Source organism: Macadamia integrifolia, chromosome 6 (assembly GCF_013358625.1).
Source record: "Macadamia integrifolia cultivar HAES 741 chromosome 6, SCU_Mint_v3, whole genome shotgun sequence".
NCBI lineage: Eukaryota > Viridiplantae > Streptophyta > Magnoliopsida > Proteales > Proteaceae > Macadamia > Macadamia integrifolia.
The window spans coordinates 6,279,459-6,305,451 of NC_056562.1; the positions used below are offsets into that span (position 1 = coordinate 6,279,459).

At 38.7% G+C, this 25,993-nt stretch overlaps 1 protein-coding gene across 13 annotated transcripts in view; it reads left to right on the forward strand.

Annotated features, from left to right (window-relative positions):
* LOC122080774 (N-acetylglucosaminyl-phosphatidylinositol de-N-acetylase-like) overlaps positions 1–17,694 on the forward strand; it is a 41,185-nt gene extending 23,491 nt beyond the window's left edge. For 12 of the 13 annotated variants that reach the window (XM_042647612.1, XM_042647613.1, XM_042647609.1 and 9 more), the window contains 8 exons: positions 4,469–4,533; positions 4,808–4,852; positions 4,999–5,079; positions 5,214–5,281; positions 11,908–11,956; positions 16,052–16,212; positions 16,975–17,057; positions 17,204–17,694. In XM_042647612.1, coding sequence (XP_042503546.1) covers positions 4,469–4,533; positions 4,808–4,852; positions 4,999–5,079; positions 5,214–5,281; positions 11,908–11,956; positions 16,052–16,212; positions 16,975–17,044 — 539 coding nt within the window. In that variant the 3' untranslated portion in view covers positions 17,045–17,057; positions 17,204–17,694. The remainder of the gene's footprint in view (positions 1–4,468; positions 4,534–4,807; positions 4,853–4,998; positions 5,080–5,213; positions 5,282–11,907; positions 11,957–16,051; positions 16,213–16,974; positions 17,058–17,203) is intronic. The other variant, XM_042647619.1, reaches the window with a different exon arrangement.
* Positions 17,695–25,993: the final 8,299 nt, after the last annotated feature.

Consider the following 25,993-nt stretch of genomic DNA (forward strand, 5'->3'; position numbering starts at 1 on the left):
TTTTTTTTTGTGCTGCCAATTTTTAAGGACATGCCAAGCACAAAGAGAATTTCTTTGTACTTTTTTCTTTTCTTCTCTTGGTTACCAAACACAACCTTAGGTTTTGAGGCCAATTTTTTTTTTTTTTTAAGCGCTGTGCTGCCAATTTTTAACAGTTTACACCTATTCCATGAACTAGTTTCACAGAAAAATCCACCCAAAAATGGTACTTGTGGTTTCGACCCAAGTTTGTTAGGTTACGTTGAATGCTACTGTCACGACCCAAACCAAGATACATGTAAAGGTACAATTCTCCCAGACGTTGATCAAACGATCGACAACATTCACAAAATCACGCAAAACTCTTGAAATTCGGGTTTCAATACAAAAATAATGAGCCATTGTTATAAATCCCAAATAACTTCTACTGCTGACAATCTAAGATATGTCCTTCAAATCTAACTATCAGAGTTTACATCTCAAAATTTACCCTTACTACATTCATCTAAGAAAACAGAAATAACAACTAATAATGAATTCTTCTAGTCGCCCTCAAACTCCACTCCAAGCATACCTCTATCTCATTCATCTGTGTTGTTAAAATAATGGGTGAGCTCGATAGCCCAGTAAAAAAAATAAAAACACAACAATGAACAACAATCAAAATCATAGAGGTTTAAGTCAACACTTTTATTTTTCTCAAAATAACATCTTTAATAAAAACTTTCATTTAATTTCACACTCTAACACTTTAGCCTGCACTGCGGGAAACAAACTGCCATTGCCCATACTCCGAGAGAAGAGCCGACCAATCATCTATAAGTTGCCTTTTCATCACCTCGTACATCACTAAATTGGAGTGAAGTGATTGAATTATTCAATTATTTGGTGTTTGACTTTAGCTTTTGTATGATGTGCAGTTGCAATAGTTGTTTCTTTCGTAACTTGTGATCTTTCAGGCTATAGTGCGATTGAACCATATTATGTGACTCGATGTGGGCCACCACCCCAAAACCTTTGTTTTAATAGTTCATGTGTTTGTGGTAGGGACATGTATAAGGTTTTGTGAAACATTTTGGTTTGCAGGCTATCGAAACAAAACAACCTACAATATAAACCTTTTTAAAGTTTCAACCGAAATTTCAGCATTTCGCTGACATTTCGGTCTTATGAATAGTTTCTCCGGTATTTCAGGCGAAACTATCCCACCCCTTATATATAAAAACCACATTTTGCAAGAAATGGGTTGAAATTTTGACCATTTTGTGCTTTTTGTTTGGTTTCAACTCCTTAACTTGGAAAACTCCATTTTTCTCGTTGTTTTGGCCATACATGCCATACATCCAGCACTTGCCCTACCACGCTAATTATCTCCTCTCATGTCTGATCTTGTCCCCTTAGGCCGGGTATTTTTTTTTTTTTTTTGCCGAGGTAATTCTCTTTCCCCTTTTGTTGATGTTCCACTTGGTAGTGTTGATCCGTCTCTTGAGTTGCCGATTGTTATTCGTAAATGCACTAGGTCTTGCACTTTACATCCTATTGCTAAAACTGTTTCTTATAACTCACTTTCTCCATCTTACTGCAGTTTTGTGTCTTCTCTATCCTCTAGGGTATATAAGAATATGTACTTTAGTCCACGAGGGGAATGGGTGTGGGAAAGGGCCATTTCCAAGCAGCTTTGTAGAAGCAAATCCTTGATAACTGTCACCAGCGTTGTCTTCTGCCTCGTCAGCCAAGGACAGAACACACATCTTCATGTTGTTATCTATGTAGTGTCTGTTTATCGTGGCAATAATAATACATAATTCATAAGATATAGAGAGGTGAGACCAACTCTCGATCACTTCCTTCCCCACCCCCTTACTCAACAATTGGCCTTCCTTCATGCCTGTTGGCTTAGGTGCGCTATTGCTATTGCATTTGGTCTCTTTCGCGCTGCGTGCTTTATTGCCCCCCCACCCACCGCCATGATCAACGTGCCTTAAACGCCGCGAAAATGCCCTTATCGAGCATTTTTAGATTGAGTTGGAGAGCTTCCTTGCCCTTGTTTCAAAGCTAGCTTATTTGGGGTTTCTTGTCTATTCCCCATACCTTACAAGAACTTAATGTAGGCTCACATTGGCAGACGACTATGGTTGAGGAGATCAGGCTCTAAAGAAGAATGAAGCATGGGATTTGGTGCGTCTTCCCTCACAGAAAAAGACAGTTGGTTGCAAGTGGGTCTTTATAGTAAAACAGAAGGCTGATGGTACAGTGGATCGTTACAAGGCCAGACTTGTCGTCAAGGGCTTCACTTAAACTTATGGGATTGACTACCAGGAGACATTTGCTCCACAGTTGCTAAGATGAGCACAATCTATGTTATCTTAACCTTTACCATCAACTTAGATCGGGATTTTCAACTACTGGATTTGAAGAATGCCTTCTTTCATGGGAACTTGAGGAAGAAGTGTATATGGACATTCCCTTTGGGTTCACTTGCTCTAAAACCCAAGGGAAGGTGTGCAAGCTGAAGCGTGCATTATACGGGTTGAAGCAATCTCCTCATGCTTGGTTCGGGCGTTTTCACAAGGTTAAGGTTGCTACAAGCTACTCTTAAAGCGATGTTAACCACACTCTACTCATCAAGCGATCTAGGGGAAGATTGCTATCTTTTTTTTTGGATGAATAAATAAATTCATTACCTAGGAGAGAAGAATATACAAAGGGAAGAAAAGGGGGTAGAGGAGGCTTAAGCCAACAAGGAGAAGCCTACCCAGGGGGGAGAGAAAAAAAACAAGTTGTACTAAACCAGCGAGGCCAAAAAGGATACTATAGCCAAAATGAGGGGGGGGGGAAGGGGAGGGATATGTAGGTTCTAGGAGGGGGGAAGGCCATCAAGGGTGGGTGATTGTCTATGTAGATGATATTGCTGTTTCTGGTGATGATCTGGCAGAAATTTCTCGTCTCAGGAGATACTTGGGTGAGGGATTCGAGATCAAAAAATTAGGACAACTTCGTTACTTCCTTGGCATTGAAGTTGCCAGCAAAACTATGTGCTTGACCTTCTTTCTGAGACAGTTATGTTGGGGTGCAAGTCGGCAGATACTCCTATTGAAGCTAATGATCACTTGCTTAGAAAAGAAGGTGATTTCGTAGAAAAGGGAAGATATCAAAGATTAGTGGGGCACTTGATCTATCTTTTTCATACACTCCTTGGCATAGTATTTTCCGTCAACCTGGTTAATTAGTACATACATGATCCCTACTTGACACATATGTACGTGTGTTGCGTATTGTCCGTTACTTGAAATCTGCCCCAGGATGTGGCATCATTGATGCCGCCGGATGTCACCGAAGTCTGTCAAAGGAGAAGAGAAGTCACCGGAGGAATGATCGTCGCCTCGTTGGACGTTGGGGCTTGGGGTTTTGAGTTTTGGAGGCAAAGTGACTTCATGGTGAAGCAAGAAGCAAGTCGTGGTTGGCCAATCAAGTGCTAAAGCAAAGTTCCGTGCTATGGCTCATGGCATTTGTGAGCTTCTATGGCTTCATGGTCTTCTTACATATTTGGTTGTCCCTTATACACCTCCCAATAATAATATGTAATTTGGAATCTTCAGAAAAACAATTTTAAAATTTATTTTTTAAATATCCAATACATAAGGCGACCGCCTTGCACACTAAGGCGCTATAAGGCGTCGCCTTGCACGCCTTTCAGCGCCTTAGTGTAAAAGGCGGTCTGATGTATTTACTAAAGGTCTTAGTAGTAACTAGCAAGATGTTTCAGCCTTACCAGCGCCTTAAAAACTATGGGTATATGTGATATCTATGCACCAGCATGAGGGGAATGTTGTAATAATGGGGTTTTAAAGAGGTTAGATTTCAAACAGGTCCTTAGGTCTTGTAGGGGTTTAATGGTCCTTGTAATATTTTAGAACTTTTTCTACGTTATTATAAATAAAGAGGGCTGATGTCATATTAGACACAAGTCATTACCCCATCAAACACTTTGTTTATCATTTGTTGGTTTTTCATATTAGGTCATTACTAGCATAGTTATATTATATTTCATTGATACATTTAACATTGAATTGATCGTATTACATTACAATATAGTTATATCATTATGACATTAATTCTACATATAATGCATGCCTTGGGTTGCCTAACCCACAAAACAGTGGAGAGGAGAGTTGAAACTTAGGAAACGGACCTTGTTTCCCATGAAACAATGTATTATAGGGACTGGTTTAACTGAGATGGTTGAACCAATCGAAATATTCAAAATCTTATCGAACCATGTCGTAAACCACCGAAACTTGCAAAATTTCCGAGATTTAGAACTATGGCCTAGCCGCATTGGCAACTATGTTAGGTAACAATAGCTGTTTCCATTTCTCCCCCTCCAAAAACACTCTTGCTATTTGTTTAAGATTTGGTATATTCAACTTTTTCTAAGTTATCATTTCTTGACATTTTCTTATTTGTAGTTGCTTCATCTATCATGTAGGTAATGCAGATGGCAAGGGAAACATGAGAAAGGAAGAACTTTACCAGGCTTGTGCTGTTCTTAAGGTGATGCAAATTTGGCACAGGAACATTCAAGCCTTTAAATCTCTGTTTCTTAGTACGATGCATTCAAATAAGAAACCAGGTTGACATGAATAACAGGATTTTCCATTTTTGTGGTGACTTCAAAGGTCTCCGAAAACATAGTCAACCTGGTAACTTGGAACTAGTAGGCTGAATCTCTAAACCTCAAAGAGCAGATATATCTATGCATGCTGTGCATTTTCTCAGCATTGGACCATTTGTTGTCAATTTCATTATAATTTAGAAAATTTTGCAGGTTCCACTTCAACATGTGAAGATCTTGGACCATCTGGATTTACAGGTAAGCCAATAACACACATGAAAGAATCCTTATCAAATGATAAAGCTTTCCTCTTTTTCTGTTGCCTCCAAAGGGTCTCAGTATTTGTTTGAAACAATGACCTCTGGGTATATATTTTGTTATAATTTGGTACCTATCACTGCTAGGATGGATTTGACAAGATCTGGAGCCATAAACTACTGGCAAATATTGTTAAAGAGGAAATTTCAAGTCAAAGCATTGACTTGGTAAGATCTTTTCTAATTAACCGTGTTAGATGTTCCATATGTTCTTGTTTCCAACACCATTTGCATGATCCTTGTTTGTATAATGGAATACATTTCATGTCTCATATCCTATTGCTTTGTTTCATGGTTTCTAGATAATTACTTTTGACTATTATGGAGTTTCGGGTCATAAGAATCACCGTGATGTCCATCATGGGGTACGGTAAGTTGATTTTTCACTTTGAATGTTCTAATGATATTATTCCGGTTATAATTATTGCCTCTTCTATGTTGCTTATGTTAAAACCTATGGGATGTTGTGTTAAACTTTTTTCTTACTTATGGAGGAATGTGTCCATTATTCATAGTCCTTTTCTTCTGAAAGGATCGTCAACTATGGGTGGACAGTTTTATTGTCCTTCAGTTTAGTTATCACTAGTTTTGTAAATAAATTATTGGTATATATTTTTTAATATTAAAGAAAGTGTGAGATTTGTGTGCCGAATCTCGGCGGAGGTCTCCCTCGTGGACCTTGCCATGCCTCCGGGTCAAAGGCTATGTATGGTTGGGCAGGAATGATGGAGCTGAAAGAAGTTCCATTTTAGAAAAGAGATAAATAAATAAACAAAACGAACCGATTTTTTTTTTCGATTTTAAACAGCTGGTTTCAGTTCCAGTTCTAATCGGACCCTTAATAGCAGCACTCTTCTATGGAGCATGGTTCAAGATTTCGGCAAGACAAGATCATAGGGGAGGTGTAAAAACGACAAGATCTCAATCGAGATCTTGCCACTTAACTCGACGAGACATGATGATGTCCTCAGATTTACCGTGATGTCCTCAGAATTGGCAGGAAGCTTTTGCAAATGGAAAATGGAAGGTAACAATGGTGGAAGAAATGGGTGCTCTAGAAAAGTATGTTACATGGGAACTTGTGACTGTTCTTCCTAGGAAAAGACCAGTTGGTTGTAAGTGGGTGTTTGTGGTGAAACAAAAAATAGTTGACAAAATGGACAGGTACAAAGCAAGGCTTGTGGCTAAAACGGTTCACTCATATTAACTACCACGATACATTTGGACCGATTACCAAACTGACTTCTGTGCAAGTATTGCTCTCATGTGCTGTAAATTTGGGATGGGATCTCCAACAACTTGATATAAAGAATGCTTTCCTCCATCGAGAGCTCGATAAAGAAGTGCATATGGATATTCCACCAGGATTCTCCAATGAGGGAACTTCGGGCAAGGTTTGTAGGTTCAAGCAATCACCTAGAGCGTGGTTTGGGAGATTTCACAAGGCAGTGACCTATGTAGGGTACAAACAGAGTAATGCTAACCACCCATTGTTCAAAAAAAGGTTTGGTGATAGAATTACTATACTCATTGCCTATGTATATGCATCATGGTGAAAGGAAATAATAGTGCTGAGATTGGTCGTCTCAAGGGCTTGCTTGGCCGAGAGTTTGAAATAATGGATCTTAGAAAACTAAGGTACTTTCTTGGGATTGAATTTGCTCGATCTTCGAAAGGTATCTTTCTATCCCAAAGGATCTTGATCTGTTGTCTGAGACTTGTTAATTGGACCATCATCCTTCTGATACTCCTACAGAAGCTAGTACCCGCCTCAAGGAAAAGGAGGGTGAACATGTTGACAAATAGCGTTACCAACGGCTGGTAGACAAACTAATCTATCTCTCTCATACACGGCCTGATATTGCGGTAGTTGTAAGTGTGGTGAGTCAGTTGCATGATCCCTATTCCTCCCTTATGGAAGCAGTTCTACATATCTTAAGATACTTGAAGTCAACATCAGGAAAAGGAATTATTTTATCTCCTCGTGATCATCTCAGAGTTCAAGCCTATACAGATGCTGATTTGGCTGGATCACCTGATAGAAAATCCATCTCAGGTTATTGTACCCATAGGTGGGAATCTTGTAACTTAAAGCCGCTAGAAGCAGAATGTGGTTGCTATATTTAGTGCTAAAGCAAAGTTTCGTGCCATGGCATAAGGGATTTGTGAATTGTTGTGGTTACTCACATTATTGGATTTATTGGTGTGCCTTTTTGTCTACCTATGATACTCTACTTTAATATAGAGTTTAAAGTATCGGTCCGTATCATACTGTATCGTCCCTTACCAATATGATACGGACCGATACGATACATGGAATTTTTAAAACCCTTTTGTATCGATACGTATCTTACGATACATACCGATACGCATCGATACACCACCGATACGCACTGATACGTACGATATTCTATGAAAAATTCAAAATCAAAGTGAAATGTACGTACCGATACGGTTATAAAATGGCCAAGATGGGTAATTTTTCAGAAAAAACACAATTTTTTGAGGTGTTTTTGTTTTAAAGTTGCTGCCAACCATTTTTCTCTCTAACTAAAGTGGAGATCAAGGTTAGGAACAAGGATTTTACATTTATGGGACAACTACAAACCTTGGATTCTTAGTGCGATACTGTCAATTTACTATTTATGCATAATACATGTTATATATAGTTTTTTTTTTAACTATTTTTTATGCAAAAATGTATAAAAAAGTGTTTCCTATCCATTTATGTCCTTATCTTTAGCTTCTCTTAGCATATCTCCGATACGATACGATAGCCTCCGATACTTATCTTAATTTTGGCCGACCGATACCGATACTTTAATCCTTGCTTTGATAACAAGGCTGCCATCAGTATTGCTCATAACCCAGTATAGCATGATCGTACCAAACATGTAGAGATCAATAGACACTTCGTCAAAGAGAAGTTGGGTGCTAGATTGATTTTTGTTCCCTTTGTGAAGTCCGATGATCAGTTAGCTGATGTGTTCACTAAGGGGTTAGCAGACATGGTGTTTCATCCTTGTTTAGTCAAGTTGGGCATGTGTGATATCTATGCACCAAATTGAGGGGGAGTGTTGAAATATGTAACTAAGGGTGTTGTAGGGGCATTCATGCATTTTCCCCCTTCTACCCACTCTAATTAATGAAGGTCGGCTGAAGGGTGGAGCATACTTGTAATTTTGCTTCTTTTTTGCTTATTATAAATAAGGGAAATTTACAACGCCACCCCCTAAAGAATGCCATTATTAGAGAGACATCCCCTGGATAATACCAAATTACGCTCACACCCCCTGCTGTCAATCTCTATTGAGGAACATACCTTAGATGCTGACATCAGCTGGTATATTTTTTTCTAAATACCAAAATGCCCTTCTAAAAAGGGAAGTACCTAATATACCCTTCCTTAACCCCCAAACTCTAAATCGATAGGGAGCAACTTCTTCCCCAAATCGATAGTTGAACACTTTCATCTCCAAATCGTTTTTTCTCCAACTGAATGAAGAAGCGGTTGACGCATGGACAAAGATGGCTGAGAAGTCGATCTCTTAGTTCTCCGCTTCAATGAACTGCTAACCATGGGGATTGCTCTCATTTGTTAGTGAAATAGCCACAACATTCTCGAACAAATTGGAATTTTGGAAGAGACTTTGGGAAGAGTATCGAGATTGAGGAGAGGAGTTGAGTTAATCAGCTCTCCTTTTGGAAGGGTTCTAGTGGAGTGTTGTCACATTTGTTCTGTGATCTCTGCAGATGAAGCATGGTTCATAGAATCTGAGTCGATTTGTTAAAAATTGGAAATTTGGCCGCTGATGCCTCATTGACGTTTGAGAAGACATGATCCAATATATTTTTGATCTTTCAAACTGGAATAATTTCCCATTGCAGATGGTAACGGGTAACCAGAGAGACACCTTACCTTTTTGGCAGATATCATCAGTCTAGTTAATACGTAGGAGCTTGGTCCATAACAAACTAACAAGCTTCCATTCCGTTGGGTGATAGCTTGACAAACTGCTACGGACTAAATTATCTGGGCAATAAAAAACCAGGTAGTCATTGTCCAAGTAATTGTCTGACTCTTTTACAAACCAATCATCCAAATTTTCTTCAAGGTGTCTGAAGAGAGTGGTCTAAGGAAAAACATATTGATAGAAAAGAAGGCATATATGTTGTTCATTTAGCCAACAAGTAAACAATGAACATTAGTGAATAATAAAGGTCAAGGGATGTCTGGAAAGCTAATTTCATCACGACTCTGATATGACAACATTAACCAAGGCATGTGTTGGAGTTAAGAGCAACAAATATACGATATTATGCTGACAGAGAATCTGAACAATAATAGTAGTTTAGTTCGGGCATTGAAGGTTGTAGTTTGCCTGTTTGTTGCAAAGGTATAGAAGGGTCCTAGTCGGTTTTGCTCCTCATGAACCCACGGTGAAGGTGTGGGGTATTGAAGGGTTTGTGTGAAATAGAATGGGTTATGTGTTTTAGTCAAAAGGGTAAAATCGATATTTCAAAGCCTCACTTAACAGAGACTGAAGGGAGGAAGTGTGAGCTTAATTTGGTATTATGTAGGGGGTGTCTCTCTAAAAGTGGCATTCTCTAGGGGATGGCGCTGTAAATTTTCCTATTAATAAAGGCTTGTGTGGTCTCATTGATCATTCAAGCATTCTACCCTAGTTTTGTTGTTAACACACTCAAATTCATATCCTTCAATCTATCTTTTCATTATATTCTCAATGGGCTTTAAATAGACTTACAAAACTTGGACATGAAGAAATAACAGTAAAGAAACTAATGAACTGAAATAAGACTTTCTAATTTGTGTCTTAACTTGCTAACCAAGTCTTAGACAATTTATAAACTAAAAGACATTGGCAGAAAGGAAACTAGCCTTATTTACAAGATGGAAAACTAAATCCTAGGCTAACTTGGGCAATTTGATGGCTGCTGGAACTCTTCTCTTGAAGCTGCTTTTTCAACAATAAGGGACAGCTATATGGATCTTCCAGCTTCCCTTTTGGGCTGGTTAGATGGTACCAAGGTGGGGGCTGGCTGATCCAATATTGGACTTGGTTTGATGGGCCAGCAGCCCCTTCCTTGTGCGAGCTTGATCTACATCACGTGGCCTATCTAGATCGTCCATCCTACCACAATACTGTGGCTAACCATAGAGGCTAAGCTTGTCTACGCTAGCCCGGTAAAGGCAAATTGCCAAATAAAATGTTCGTCCCCCTGTGATGTAAGATTGGAATCACTTGAGTGAACCAATCCCAGGCGGAATCTTCAATACATTCCTAAAATTCAGATTCAGTTATGTATTAGAGTGGCAACTTGGTAACTAATTGGGAACAAGGGGGGGAGAAGAGAGGATTGATGGCTGAACCTTAACTTGACAAAAGAACAGAAACCAGAATTTGGTTTCAGTAGAAAACACACTTGAGAAGAGGATTTGGAGTTGTAGAACAGCGTAAGAAAATAGAATCAGCAAAGAGAAAGAAGAGAAGAGAAGAGGGAATAGGGGAATAGCCTCACACAAGAGGGGGGGGGGAAGATTGTCACACACATGGTTTTAAGTTTCTCCGATACCGATACAATACCCTCCGATACGTATCTTAAATTTAGCCAATCGATACGATACATGAAATTTTTAAAATCCTTTCGTATCGATATATATCCTACAATACATACCGATATGCATCAATACACCACCAATACATATCGATACTATACGATATGCCTCGATACGACTCTATGGAAATTATAAAATTGAGGTAAAATGTACGTTTCGGTATGTATTGGTACGTATCGATCGGTACGTATCCGTATATAATCGGCACGTATCGGTGAATATCGACATTTATCGATACGTATCGATGAGTATCGATACGTATCGGACTCATCGATACGTATCGGTGAGTATCGGTATATACCGATACAGTGCGCTATGGTCATATAATGGCCAAGATGGGTAATTTTTCAGAAAATATGATTTTTTAAGGTTTTTGTTCCAAAGTTGCTGTCAGCCATATTTCTCTTTAACTAAAGTGGAAATCAAGGTTGGGAACAAGGATTTTACATTTATGGGACAACTACAAACCTTGATTTCTTGGTATGATACCCTCAATTTAGTGTTTATGCATAATACATGTTATCAATAGCTTTTTTTAACAAATTTTTTATGCAAAAGTGTTTAAAAAAATGTTTCCTATCCATTTATGTGTGTATTTTTAGTGTATCTTAGTGTATCTCCGATACGATACGATACCCTCCGATACGTATCTTAATTTTGGGCGACCGATACGGCGACCGATACCGATACTTTAATCCTTGGTCACACAACCATTGTTTTGCACCTACATGGCGCCAAAAACAACTCAATTCATTCTTCAACTTCAATTTTCTTTTAAAAGCTTACATTGGATCCCTTATATGGTACTCAAATCAAGCATAACCCAAACATCTATTTAACTTCACTAAACAAACAAACCCTAACAAACATTTAGCAGCCGACATGTTTCTCATGGGCACAGCCACATGCTTCACATGAGCATGAGCATGGACTTACAAAAAGAAACTAAAAACAAAGAATCCAGAAATGTCCTTATTCTTCAAAAAGACCTGCTAACCAAGTCTATAAATGCTACTGGTCTTTCTTCCTCTAATAATGAAGGGTTGTTGCTGGTCATTGTTCAGGTTACTGTTCATGTGAACAGTAGCTTGGGAGTCTGGAATATCCTTTCAAGGTCTGTATCAATACTGCATCACCCTGTTTATCTTGTTATAACTACAAGCCTAACATTGTATTTTTGTAATCTGTGGATGAAATTTGGCATGTGTTTACTCACGGCCTTTTTTGAGACCATGAATTACCCATGATATATTATTTTGTTGCGGATTATAATGAACTTCTCAGTAGTTAGTAATTATTGACTGCTTTATTACAATCTATGAGATTAGCTTCATTTATGTGGGACTAATTGTGAACAGCATGGCCTTATATGAGAATTCGCAAACAAATATTGAAGCCTGGGAACTTGTATGTTTTTTCTTTTCCTTTTGGTTATTTTAATTGTTTAAATGCTACTTTCATTGGAATTCATAAAGCCTTCTACTTATTTTTGGTTGTAATTCTCATATCCAAGTAAATTTTTCTTTTTTTTTTTAATCATCTCCTCCATTTGAGGTTTCTTTCTTTCTTTTTTTTTTTTCGTTCTTTTATAACTGTCAACTTTATTGCAAAGCAAAGAGAAAAAGGAGAGGGGTGGTTTTGAACAAGGTACTGGTTTCTAGCAAGACCTTTCCTTTGAGGATGATATCATTGCATCTGTTAAGAACGTCAATCCAGATATCTATCACACTAAAAGGGCGGGTACGAGTTCTATTCTGGGAATCTTCTATAGTTCCTCTTTGACCAGATGTGGTTAATTGTGGCACAAGAGGCAAGCTTTCTAATATCACCAATGTTTTCTCCCCAAAAAGCTCTTTCCACCAATTCAGCCTCCGAATATTAGGGTGGAAAGAGCTTTTGGGGGAGACTAACATTGGAAGAATAGATGGTCTCTATTCTCAATTCTTCCCCAACAAAAACAACAAATGGGTTGCACAAGTATCTCTCTAATCTGAAGTTGATCTGCAATAGGGGGGCACAAGTATCATTGCATGATTATGAGCTTATTTCTATTTGTTGAGATTGCATATTTAATGCATTAGGTGTCCATCGGTTTTTCATATTGTATATACTTATACTATATATCTATTTTTATATTGGTATGAAGTTCGCAGTCGGCAGCTTAATATATTCAACCAATCACCTTTTGCATTGATCCTATCGTTTTTTGAGTACTTCTATTTCTTTTATTATTGTCATGTCCTATCGTCCTTTTGTTTGGGCATCCTTCCGCAAGCAATGCACCGCGTCAATGCCCAGATGCAGTGATAAGTAGGCAAGGGCTCGCATACAGTGGCCATGTGCAAGTGACGAACCTAGCCCATAAGTATAGGATTAGATTAGCATCTTGGAACATTGGATCCTTTATGGGTAAGAGTCTAGAGTTGATAGATGTTAATAGGAGAAGGATTAACATTGCTTGTATTCATGAGACTAGATGGAAGGGTAAAAAAACTAAAAAACTAACGTGTTGGTAGACTTCAAACTTTGGTATTTAGCAGATCAAAGTAATAGAATCAAAGTGAGCATAATAGTGGACAAAGATCTAAAGAATGATATTGTTGATGATGAGAGATTTGGAGATAAGATAGTATCCATTAAATTAATGTTAGAGAAGGTGATTGATGTAGGATCGAATCACAAGTGATCCAATCCTATGTCAGATCTTTAGTATATTCAATAAATTTCAGATTCAAGAAAGCGTACCCGGTGCACAAGGTTTCTGCATGTGCGAGACCCGATGGGTGAGAACTACGCATCCTTACCCCGAGAATGTTGAGAGGTTGTTTCGACCACTTGACCTTCAGGTCACAACATTCGTACCTTACTGTTGGACCAAGCACGCCCCTTATTTCATATTAAAAAAAATCCAAAAAATAAAATAGAAAAAAGGAAGGGAAGAATGGGGGTAGGGGAATGGCTATCTCAGCTTGGGTCTCACCCTCAACTATCCCAGTTGATGAGCACAACCTATTTCAAATAAATCCTTGCAAACAACAAAAGAAAATTTCATTCAATTAATTTAGTGCCTTACAAACTTATATAGGAGACTTAAAACCGACTCAAACGCTGAAGTAACAAAAAACACTAGACTCAAAATTGGATTCGAACTAAACTAATGAATTAAATCTCATGTTCCTACTTTCTACCCATATTTTAGACCTATTAAAGTGGTCTAACCCATTCCAAACGAAACATGAAAAAAAGGAACAGACAATCTCAGATCAAGAAGTGAAATGAGATTTGAGCCTGAATTTCCCTTCACCCCTTCACCGCCTAATTCTATAACCACCTTATGCCCTCATCTTCTCCGACGGCAGGCGACCTCCAACTCATCACCGAAAACCCCCTACCTCCCCCACTCTTTTCGGACTTGCCCCACCTTTACTCCATCTTCCTCCTCCCCCCTTCCTCTTCAACCTTCGTGTCCTGACCTTCGAACCTGGAGCTCTGTTGTCACCACACCCTCTCCACCCTGTAGCCTCCTCCTCCACTCCCACATCCACTAGACACCCTATATTTTCACCCACCGGCTATCCTCAACTCCGCTCCCAAAGGCCTCTGTCCTCCTGGTCTTCTCGATTCTGAGATTCTGAAATGGAAGAACTAAGTTGTTGGCTCCTTTTTGGGCAGCAGACCAACCTTCTCTATTGTCAAGGCTTCCCTCATGAATCAATGGAAGCCAATATGCGCTATGTCCACGTTTATGCTTGACAACAGTACCTTCATCTTCAACTTCGATTCTGACTTCTGACAAAGCTACCGCCATTGATGGAGGTCCTTGGTATGTTGGGAAGAAACCAATTTTCCTTAGACACTGGGATGAACACAACTTTCAACAAATTTGAACCCTCTTCCATTCCATTGTGGGTCACATTCCCTAATCTCCCTCTTCACTTTTGGTGCGTTAGGAGCCTTAGTATCATCATCTTGATTATAGGCAAGCCTATGTACTCTGATAAAATAACCAAAGCGATGGACTAATTGTCATTTGCGAGAGTTTGCATTGAAGTTCAAGCGGACAGTGCCCTCCCATCTTCGATCACAATCATAGACGGAGAGGGATACTCGTTCAGCCAAGAAGTGAAATACGATTGGGTTCCCCTTGCATGCTCTCTCTGCAAGTGCTTTGGTCACCGGACTTCCCTCTGTGTCAAATCAAAAGACGTCGCAGGCTAAGCTCCTCAGAGTGAACGACCGTCCTCTACCAGGCAAGATCACGGTTGTGAACCCTCCCAAGAAAACGCATTCCATGATCATCTCTCCAAACGAAGCAGGAAAAAAAGAAACAGACAATCTCAGACACCATTTCACGCTTCCGGCCAACTTCTGATGAAGGATTTGAACCCCCGAACCTCTGGTCTGCTGCTGTCGTCTTTGTCCAATGGTCAAAACATGTACTCGATCCTGCAGTTGTTAGATCCAGATACTGATGTTACTCCAAATTGTTCTCTATTAGAATCGAACGCCTCTGGTACCTATGGTTTAAAGTATCTCCAATACGATATGATACCCCTCCGATACGTATCTTAAATTTAACCGGCCGATACGACGATCGACACCGATATTTTAATCATTGATCTTTAACATATCTTAGCGTATCTCCGATACAATACGATACCCTCTGATACGTATCTTAAATTTAGCCAACCGATACGGCGATCAATACCGATACTTTAATCCTTGCGTAGTGGTACCTCGATAGTTCTTCCCAAATCGGTCTCTCTCCATCTTGATAGCCAGGCAGGACAGCTGATGTCTACAGATCCTTCGACCCTTATCCCTATGTCCTCTCTCCCCCCTCTGCTTCCATTACCTGTCTCTGCATCTCCCCATACGAGAATTCCTCCTTCAAACCCTAATCTTATACCAACTTCCACTTCTCAGTCTTATTCCCCTCCGTTGAACCTGTCCTCTCCTAAACCAGCCCAGATGAACTAGACCAACCCTGAACCGCCATTTATCCCTCTGAACCAATTCCTCCCGATCCACCTTCTAAACAAATTCTCTAAATACCCACCCGACCATCCCCTCTACCCGGGTAATCTATACAACCCGACCCACGTTTTAAAGCAGCCTATCACTTCCAATCTTCAACCAGACCCGCCTAACCCTCCTCGCTCTAACCCGACTCCCTCCTCTTCTTCACCCGACATTGACCCTCTTAGCTCTGCTTCTATGGACTTCCGCCTGTGTCCCTCATTGTCTTGCGCCAGCCCCACCTCCGCCTACCCTCTTGCCACCGCCTTGTCGCCAATCTCCTTCGTTGTGGCTCCTCTATGCATGACTCCCACCTTGCATCTCCCTGATGCCTCACTGATGGAAATGGAACTCCAAAATTTATAATGGGTTAATGGACTCATGTAATGTGCACTGGTATTTCTTTAGATTGTCTATAGAATTTTTGTTAATCCGAATCTTCCATGTTTTATGTTATTATGGTATTTGCTAATTTTTTTCCAGATCAGTACAAACATTATGCGCAAGTACAGTGGACCAGTTGACATCTGGCTATCCATCCTATGTGCTTTCTTTTACCCAAGAGGAGAGATGTTCTGTTTACTAAATCAATATCCTAATAAAAGCTTTCTTGCAATGGCACAACACCGGAGCCAATGGGTTTGGTATGTATCATTGTCTTACTACTTTTCATGGAAGTGCTGTTAATTGCATAGGATATGGTGTTACTTCTCTTTGCCTTTTATTTGTTAAGTAAATGAGGACCTTTCCCTGAGAAACAGAGTTAAGGCTGCATACGTTATGACCCTCCGCAAACCCTGTAGTGGTGTGAGCCTCGTGCACTGGAGATGCCCTTTTTTAAATGAGGACCTTTGTTTGAGAGAACAATGGTTTATTAAATCATGCTTCTGTATCTAATGCACTCGATTAGTTGTATAAATGGTTGCTTTTTAAATGCTTAAGGCATGAATTTTAGTTTTTTCACTTGCCTAAAAGGTGATGTTTATGTCTCTCTAATGTCAAAGCTTAAGCGTTGCAAACACAGATTGTTAATTACTGAATCAATATATATATATATATATATATATGACATCTCTGTATAAATAAGAAAATGATCGATTGTGAAGAGGAGATTGATTATACATGATATTATGAAAAAATAACTAATTTTTAATAGTGATGATAACTGATGCTTAAAATAGATCATGCTTCCTAGAATGTAAAATATTTTTTGGAACACATACGAAGCCTCAGGTTAGTGATAAATTAATAGCTCTCCGGCATGCACACATTCTCTAATAAATAGGCACTATTTCATTCTGAGCATTCAATCTGCAGGACACTTAGTGGAAAATGGCCAAAAAAACTAGGTACATTGTTTATTTTTCTTCAGTTTGTTGTAATGCTGTTTGATAATAATTTTTCAGGTTTCGGAAGTTGTTTGTGTCTCTCTCCAGTTACACTTACGTGAACACGCTTCGAAAGATAAGCATATAGCTGTTCACTTGGGGTAATATTTGGATTGCTTTTCAATGGTCTCTTTTTTATTGGTTTAATCATCTGTATTTGCGTCTGCAACAATTTAACCAGTTTAAATTTTTTTTTTTTTTTTTACAGCTACTTTAACTTTTCCATTATGATGATTCCCTTTTTCAGGCCCGGTCTCATTGATGGCAGTTTTGACTTCAAGATGGAAGTGTTCCAACATCAGATGGGGCTGAAATTGTGGACAGGTACCTCCCAATACGCCCTGCTCACATGTCCACATGTCAAGTTTCAGCCCAATTAGAGTTGGGCAATAAGTTAACAGATCATTGAGAAAGTTTGGGAGTAGCAAAAGGGCATACAGACGATTAAGAGGGTGCTGAATTTGACATATGATCAACCCAGAATTCCATGCATATCTAATGGTAAAATCGCTGGATCACTCTTCCACATAGAACTGCTGTGCAAGGATTCCTTAATTTACACGTCCATGTAGGAAACCTTATTTTTTATCTCTATGTATGGACTTCCTTTTTGTTTAATGAGAAGCCCTTATTGTTCCAAGTAGTTTCACTGAGAGAATATTTTTTTAACAATTTTGAAACCACTGTTATTGGTGAAATTAGGTTGGTTTGGAATTTAATAAATGATTTAAATGATGACGTGGAGGCCTGAAAAGAGTAAAACTGGTATGCAAATACTTTTCATGTCCAAATCCACTTGTATTTCATAATAGCTCACAAAATAAAAGATATCATAGAGATGTTAGATCGTAATCAAAAGGATGCTGAGGTAGCCAAATTTCAATTCAACCATGAGTACTACTGACCCTATTGTAGTTGAATCTGAGGTCTTTGGTAGAGAAAGGGATAAAGAAAATCTAGTAGAATTGCTAAGTTCAGGTGCCAGTAATGAAGAGAATGTTATGGTCATCCCCATAATTGGGTGTGGTGGTTTAGGTGGGTTAGGGAAGAACACTTGCTCAGTTTGTGTATAATGATGAAAAGGTCATCAAGAAGCATTTTGACTTGCAAATGTGGGTTTGTCTCATTTGATTTTGGTGTTGTGTTCTGCCATGTGGATAGATGATATGTCCATTCCAACCGTTGGACAGAAAGGATATTGTCTAGATTAGCCACATGAAATTTCATAGACTGATTAAATCATATACCCCCCTCCCCCCAACCTTTCCTTTGTAAGTTCACTCCCATGTGAAGAGCTGGGCGTAAGTGATCTGAAGAGCATTCCCATATGGATGACTCATCTTTTTATTCACTCATGTCACATCTTCATACTATGAATTCTACTCGCATCTTCCTTTTGATTTATTTCTATAAAAAGAGAATGAGCTTGTGGTGGTTTGTAAATCTTTTCTTTGTTGCGTATATGATTTTCGAACATGCATTGAAAGGAGAACATGCCAAAAATGTAAGGAATGGTTTAAATCCACATACTCATATCCAATTGTTCTGCACAATTAATATACAAAATGTAAAGTAAACATGCTAAAAGTGGAGAAGTCCAGATAAAACTAGCACTAGAATTTCTCATGGAATATGGTTCCAGTATAATTGAATATGGGATTCAGGGACATTGTATACAGCCAATGTGAACATGTGAGATAAGCAAGTAAAATATTAAACACTTAATTGAGAAGAAAAGATGCAATACATAACTATGCTGAAAAAAGAAGAATTGACTACGAGAAAATCGTTGGAAGAAAACGAAATAAAATTTTTGAAAATCCGAGAAAATCGTGTTAGGTAGAAGACATCAAGGTAACAATTTTGAAAGAGGAAGGTTTTTTGCAAAAGCCAAATGCATTTAGCAAGTCTGCCATGCGAGATTCCATTGAAGGGAAATTTCAGATTTTGTATTAACCAACAAGAAAAATAAATCCGAGAAACATAGTCAAGTTAATCTAAAAAATATAAAAATTGCATAATAGATAGATCTTGACTTAATCTACAATTTTGAAGAAGGAATTTTCTACGAAAACTCAGTTCAACTTTCGTAAAGGGTGTTTTGTGGTTGGAAGGGTGTGTGCTCAGTTGTAGTTAGTGCAAGCTCGAATTGATACGAAGTACAACAAAGCAGCTCCTATGCGAGATTCCAGTGAACAAATCTCGTCGATAGTAATGACTCGAACTCTTGTCAGATTCTGTAAGATCTCCAAAACGTGAGAGGGGTCATCTATTTATAGTTGGGAGGTCTCTTGGTTGACCAAGGTAAGTGTAGGATATTTCCATATAGGGTGTGATCTCTTTCCTCCTTGAAGAGATATATTGGGTCCATAAATGGGAAGTATATATTCCCAAGAGATGTGGACAATTAACACATTTGTCACATGGATTTTCTAGTGTCTTCTAGGTGTCTTCTAGGTGTCCTAGAGGTCTTAGTGTATGTATAGGTACATGCCTTGGGCGGTAAGAATGAGATTAGAATGACATATGCTTGAAGATCCACCATATACTTACAATTTTGCAGAAGTCGGCACAATCTTTAATTGGCTAACATAGTTGGTAATTGGCCAACATCAGCCTGGATCCAAATGGCATCTGCCATAGTGCATCTGGCGTTGGCCTGAGTCAGTACCACTCTAGCTTGAGTTGACTTAAGCGTTTGGTCTAATTGGGTTTTTAGCTCAATTGAAGACTGATCTATGGTTTGTTAGGTGGTCCTGGTCAATTTATTGGTAAAACTCTTAATCAGTTTTTAAAACATTTTGATTCATTTGATTAACCATCCTATACCAGCATGGAAGCAAAAATACACTACCTAGGTCTGAGTAAAGATATTTATCGTAAATACATGATCACTTCACGTCTCAAGGGGTTCCGAACCCATCATTGCTTAACCCTTCTAGAGTTGACATGGTGTCTACAAAATACCCCTTTTTGATTGAAGTTTTGAAATAGTTGAAAGTCAAAGAAGTAATTTTCGGACAGATTACTTCTTCGGGTGAGAAAAATTTTTGGGGCCGTGCTCAGGGGTACTGATGTAAAATATGGTAAAATATAAAGAACGACACCATATTCAATATAACTTCACCGAAATCAAAACCAAGTGGGGTTTAAAACATATGAGGGTGTTATTTGAAAACCAAGAGATCTTTGGAATAGAACATCGAAAATCCCTAATGGTAGTCGTACGACTTTGAAACTTTAGGATTTAAAAAAAAAAATGGAAATTCCCATTGGTAGCCATATGACTATGGAACCCTGTTTTTTTTTTTTTGTTTTTTTTTTTTTTTTTTTTTTATTACGATGAGGACATACCTATATGAAGCCTCCAAATGCTTAAATATAGGGTTTGAATGCTTATGCTATCTTTGCCTAGGCTACTTGTGTTACGGTTGTTGTTTTGTTATTGTCTCATTAGGGATTGGACTTGGTCATTGCTTGGTGCATTTTTTCTGTTATAGGGGTTGTGACTGTTTCACTATGGATATGATTGCATCCCATATTTTAGTTCTACCAGTACTTGGTTGAACTGTGACTCACTGGACAGTGTATATCTGTTGTTGTTGGTTGTTACCCAATGGGAGTATGGTAATACACTCCTACCACTTGGAGAATGTTTATTATGTACTATCATATCATAAGGTGCACTAGGTATGGGAAGTGTCCACTTTTTTTTTTTTTTTAACTGGTTACACTTGGCCTACATCGGCCAAGCTTTTGCTGCATCGACCATATGGCATGGGTCGTCAGGCTGGGTGCATATAGCTTCGGTTCTGTGGCAGACTCTTGAGCTTTCTTGTGGTTTTAAGTTGGTCCAAAGGGTTTTAGACCTCATTTTTTCTCCTCCATCTTGATCGTGTGAGCTCTGGAGAGTATCTCCTTGCTTCTTTTGCTCAAGATCTCCACATTTCCTTAGGATTTTGGTTGATCTTGGAGAATTTTCTTCCTTCTTGGCGTTTTGCTTCTTTCCACCTTTAGAGCACGATTTCATCTCTTGCTTAGGGGGCTAGAGTGTAAAATCTGTGAGAATTAAAGACATTTGGAGGCAAGTCTGAGTGTATAGGAGGCTAGGAACTTTGCTTGACCTATCCATCATCTCTTCTTGTCTTATTGTGCAAACTTAGAAACCCAAAGTCTCTTGAGAGTGTGAGAGCTATGCCTCCCAAGGATAAGGGAAAGCGTGCGATGGTTGAGGCTCCGCCACATGGGGGTGCCATTATATCCCTGACGCACAACCCAATGTGAGGGAGGCAATCCACCGATGACCCATGCTTAGGACTTATGATTTGTGCTTGGTAGAACTCCATAAAGAATTTTTTTTATCGCTATCACCATGTATTATGGGTCAATATATGAATTGCTTTATTTAGTTCTATATTGAATTGCTTTTTCTTAACTGTGTCTTTTGCAAAAGGTGGAATACATGAAGAAGTACGGGTCAGTGGACTACGTACTTGTTGGTATCATGGACCTCCGTCAGGTCGCGATATGACGCGTAGCGCGTGTACACACACTAGGGGTCGACCCTAATGAGATGAGATAGTATCCCCTGGTCATCAAATGCCAAGAGGGGGATACACATTATGGGTAAAAGGGAGTCGCCACCTAGAAAGGGTCTAGGACCCATAAATGTCTCCCCCAATCAAGGGAGAGAGACTAATGACTCTGATGGATAAGGTTGGTTTGCACCAAGATTCTGGACAAGTGTCAAGTGACAGATTGGGAAGGTGTTAGGCACCCAGTCTGCCTGACCCTAAGGCCGGTCTCCTTTTGTTTGACCAAAGTTTGTTTGTACCCTACTAACTAGTCCTAAATCTAGGTCACTGAAAACCCTAAATTATGTATCTAAGCATGACATGTGAAAACTCTAAACCAAGTGTCTAAATTATGCTAGCTAGGTTATGATGCAAATAATGAAATGATTACGCTAATTAAAAAAATTAAAAACCCTAAATTAAACTAACTCAATTAATTGAGCCTAACCTAGATGGATGATTAATGAATTTATGAAATCCCAAATTGAATTAATTAAAATGATTAATCCTAATCCCTAGTGATTTGTGAAATAAATTATTGCAATCCTACTTAATCTAATTGGTAAAAAGATTCATAAATTAAATGAGACATAATTAATTTATAAAAAAAATGAAATGGATTAATTACATTAAATGAATGCATTTTTACTAATCTACCCAATCTAGTATAGGAGGATTAAACTAAACCTATAGTTTAATTAAATTAATTATGAAACCTAATTGCACTAATTATGTTTACCTTAAGCTAATCCTACGATTAGTTAAACATTTTTCAAAACCCTAGTTAAGCTAATGCGAAGAGAATCTTTTAACTAATTAATCTAGTTAATTATCCTACATTAAATAACTAATTAGTTGATTGATTAAAATAAACAAACCACTAGAGGGAAAAAGATTGGTAATTACACAAGTTTAATAAATTGAATTGAATGAAGAAATCAAATGCAATGATTTAAAAAGCTAAATTAACAAACCACAATTAAATAAACAACAGTTGAAATGACTAATTAAGTTAACTACGTTACTTTAATCAATCTAGATTAGAACTACATTAAAGCAAGTGAGGGTTGGAGTACAAAAGATAGGAGATAGTAGGAAAACCTAAATCCCCAATACGCACCTAATGCTACGAGCCGGTTTGAGGGGGGCCAGCCATGCCCTTGCTAACATGCGCCCTAGACTATGTCCCATACTTTATTAAAAGGGAAATAAAAGAAAATAATTTGATTTTAAAGTTTAAAATTAGGGGAATCCCAACCCTAAATTTTAGGACCGGATACATTACAAATCTGAAATCAAACCAAAATTGACAAAATAAAAATAAAGAACGAAAGGAGGGGAAGATTCCACACAGAAAATAAAAATGAAATAACAGGTTGTGGGTATTACAAATATGGACTATCTAATCAGCAAATTAAAGAAATAACAAAAAATAATAAAATAAAATAGGAAGAAGAAGGGAAGACGATGGGCTGGAGATGGATTTTGGCAAAGGGAAGAAGATGGGAGCTGTAGTGGTTCAGATTTCGGTTATGGAGAAAGATAAGTGGGAAGAAGTAGGGGATGATTTCAGTTATGGAGAAAGGAGGGGGAGAAGAGGAGAGGATGAAGGAGAAGAAGATGGATTTCAGTTGCAGCAAGGAGGGGCAGTTGGGATAGGCTTCGGTCACAGGGGAAGCAAGAAAGAGTGAAGGGAGAGAGGTGAGTTGCAGGTTCAGCAAAGAGGAACAGAAGAGGAGGAGAAGGTGAGTGGTGTCGGCCATGGAAGAAGAAGAAGAATAAGAAGAAGAAGAAGGAGAAGAATAAGTAGTTACAGGTCTATGGATTCGGCAGCAAGGAATAGAAGAGAAGGAGAAGATGAGAAGAAGAAGAAGAGGAAGAAGAAGAAGAAGAAGAAGAAGAAGAAGAAGAAGAAGAAGAAGAAGAAGAAGAGAAAGGAGGTTCGGTGGGACTGGTTAGCAATTGTAGCAGCAAGGAAACAGAAGAGAAAAAGAAGAATGAGAGAAGGAGAAGAGGTGAGTTGCAGGTTCAGCAAAGAGGAACAGAAGAGGAGGAGAAAGTGAGTGGTGTCGGCCATGGAAGAAGAAGGAGAAGAAGGAGAAGAATAAGTAGTTACAGGTCTATGGATTCGACAACAAGGAACAAAAGAGAAGGAGAAGATGAGAAGAAGAAGAAGAAGAAGAAGAAGAAGAAGAAGAAGAGAAAGAAGGTTCAGTGGGACTGGAAGGGATAGAATAAGTTACAAGAAAGGAGGAAGGTTCAGAGGGTTTCAGTAGAAAGAAAGAGGAGGAGTATGGGTTCAGGTTCGGTTAAGGAAAAAGAAAGGAAGGAGAAGGGGGTGGAGAGGATTCGGCCATGGTAAAAGAGAAGAAGAAGAGAAGAAGAAGAAGAAGAAGAAGAAGAAGAAGAAAAAGAAGGAACGGGTTGCAGGTTTGGAAGAAGAAATGGGAGGTGGCAGCCATGGAGAAGGGAAGGAGAAGAAGAGGAGGGAGGCGGCTGATTTTCTGCTACAGGGAAAAGAAGAAAGAAAGGAAGAAGAGATGGGAGAAGAGATAAAGAAAAGGGAGAAAGGATTAGGGTTCTTGGATCCTAATCCAAGGGCCTAGATCTAAAGGATAAAACAATTAACAATTAAGTAGAATCATAAAGCCAAATATAAATTCAAAATCAATTTAAATTAAAACAAACCAAAAAATAATTAAGTCTGAATGAACCTAACTACATCTAATTGAATCATATTAAACCAAATTGAAACTAATTAAATCTAATTAATCTGAATGAACCAATTAAACCTAAATACACCTAATTGAATCGGGTTACATCTAATAAACCATATTAAACCAAAATGAAAATTAATTAAACCTAATTAATCTAAATGAACCAATTAAACCTAATTAATCTAAATAAACCAATTATTAATAAATTAGAACATAATCTATTAAATTAGATAAACTAGTTCTAAATTGCAATTAGGAGAAGAAAAATACCTTAAACCCGGCTTTAATCAAGAAACAAGGGGAGATAACCCTTGTGCTTCAAGCCCCAAATCGAACCGAACCGGACTAGATCTCCTAGCTCAAGGAAGGATTAATGTGTTAAACTTTTAAACTTGGAGAATATTTGATTTTAGAGGGAAAAAGTTAGCCAAAACCTTGATGGGGCCATCCTCTCTCCCAAATTCTCAATTTTTTTCCTCTTTTTTGGAAAAGAGGAAGGGTTATACTTATAGCCTTGGGACTTGAGACAATTCTCTCTTATTTCCGATGTGGGACTAAAAAACTAGAGAGAATTGTCCAAAAAGGCTTGCTTTTGGACAAAGGGGTTTGGGCGCCATGTGGCACTCCTTGGTTGCTCGGAATGGAATCTGATACCGAACTTTGGAGTCAACTTTCGGGGGTCATATCTTTCAAACCGTAAGTCAGAATTCGACGTGTAATATGTTGTTAGAAATCTCAGTCTGAGCACTATCCAATGATGTGAGACACGATTGTAGTCTCGACCGAGAACCTTTACGAAAATATACATAAAGTAGGAACCCGGATCATATAATGAAAGAGAGAATCGAGCGTCGATTCGCATAGTTCTCGCATCAAAGTGTAATGTCCGGCTTGAGGGGACAAACAACAATAATCCACAACATCAAATTCTAATTTTTGAAAACATTTTCTCTTGAAAGTTTATAGGGGAAAATGGTCATTTTCTACTCTAAGCTTGAAAATTCTCCAAGTCTAAAATGTCCAATATGTAATTCTTCATATTGTCATCATTATCGGGGGTGACAAAATTCGGTGTCTACAGTACTTCAGTGGTATAATGACTTGTGTCTAGCAGTTCAGAGGCGAAACAAGGACATGGGTTTCAAGGACTTCTTGTAGTTGCCTATGTGGAACTGTGACCACGACTTGTATCAGATTCTAATGGAGAGGCGGTGGCTGTCTACCCACACTTTCCATTTTATTTGTGGGGAAATGACCATCACCCCATTTAATTTTAACTTATGATGATACCTAAGTTTCAGAGAATGTCTATCACGGGCTGTCCAAGAGGATGGGACCCTGTGAAACAGATGAGCCATGAAAAGACCCTCATTGGGGACTGGCCCGACAGTGCGAAGTCATTGGTGAGTTGGTTCCACAAACTTTGGGAGAAACTAGCAAACAAAGTAACTGACACCACGCCCGAGTCAGTACAGGACCAGTTGGCGCGAAATTTTTGTCATGTACATGTTGGGAAACTCCCTCTTCAGTAACAGTTGTAACTCGATCAGGCTAGATATGATAGGTTACCTAGAGAAGATCGAGGGTGTGAAGAGGTACAACTTGGGAGTTGATGGATATGCATACCTCCTCCAGAGTATGGATGCCCTAGCTATGGGCCAGAGGCACTACATTACTAGGGCATAGTACGCCCCATAGATATGTTCTTGTCTCCGTTTGTTCAATGTATATTGCTTGGATTTGATA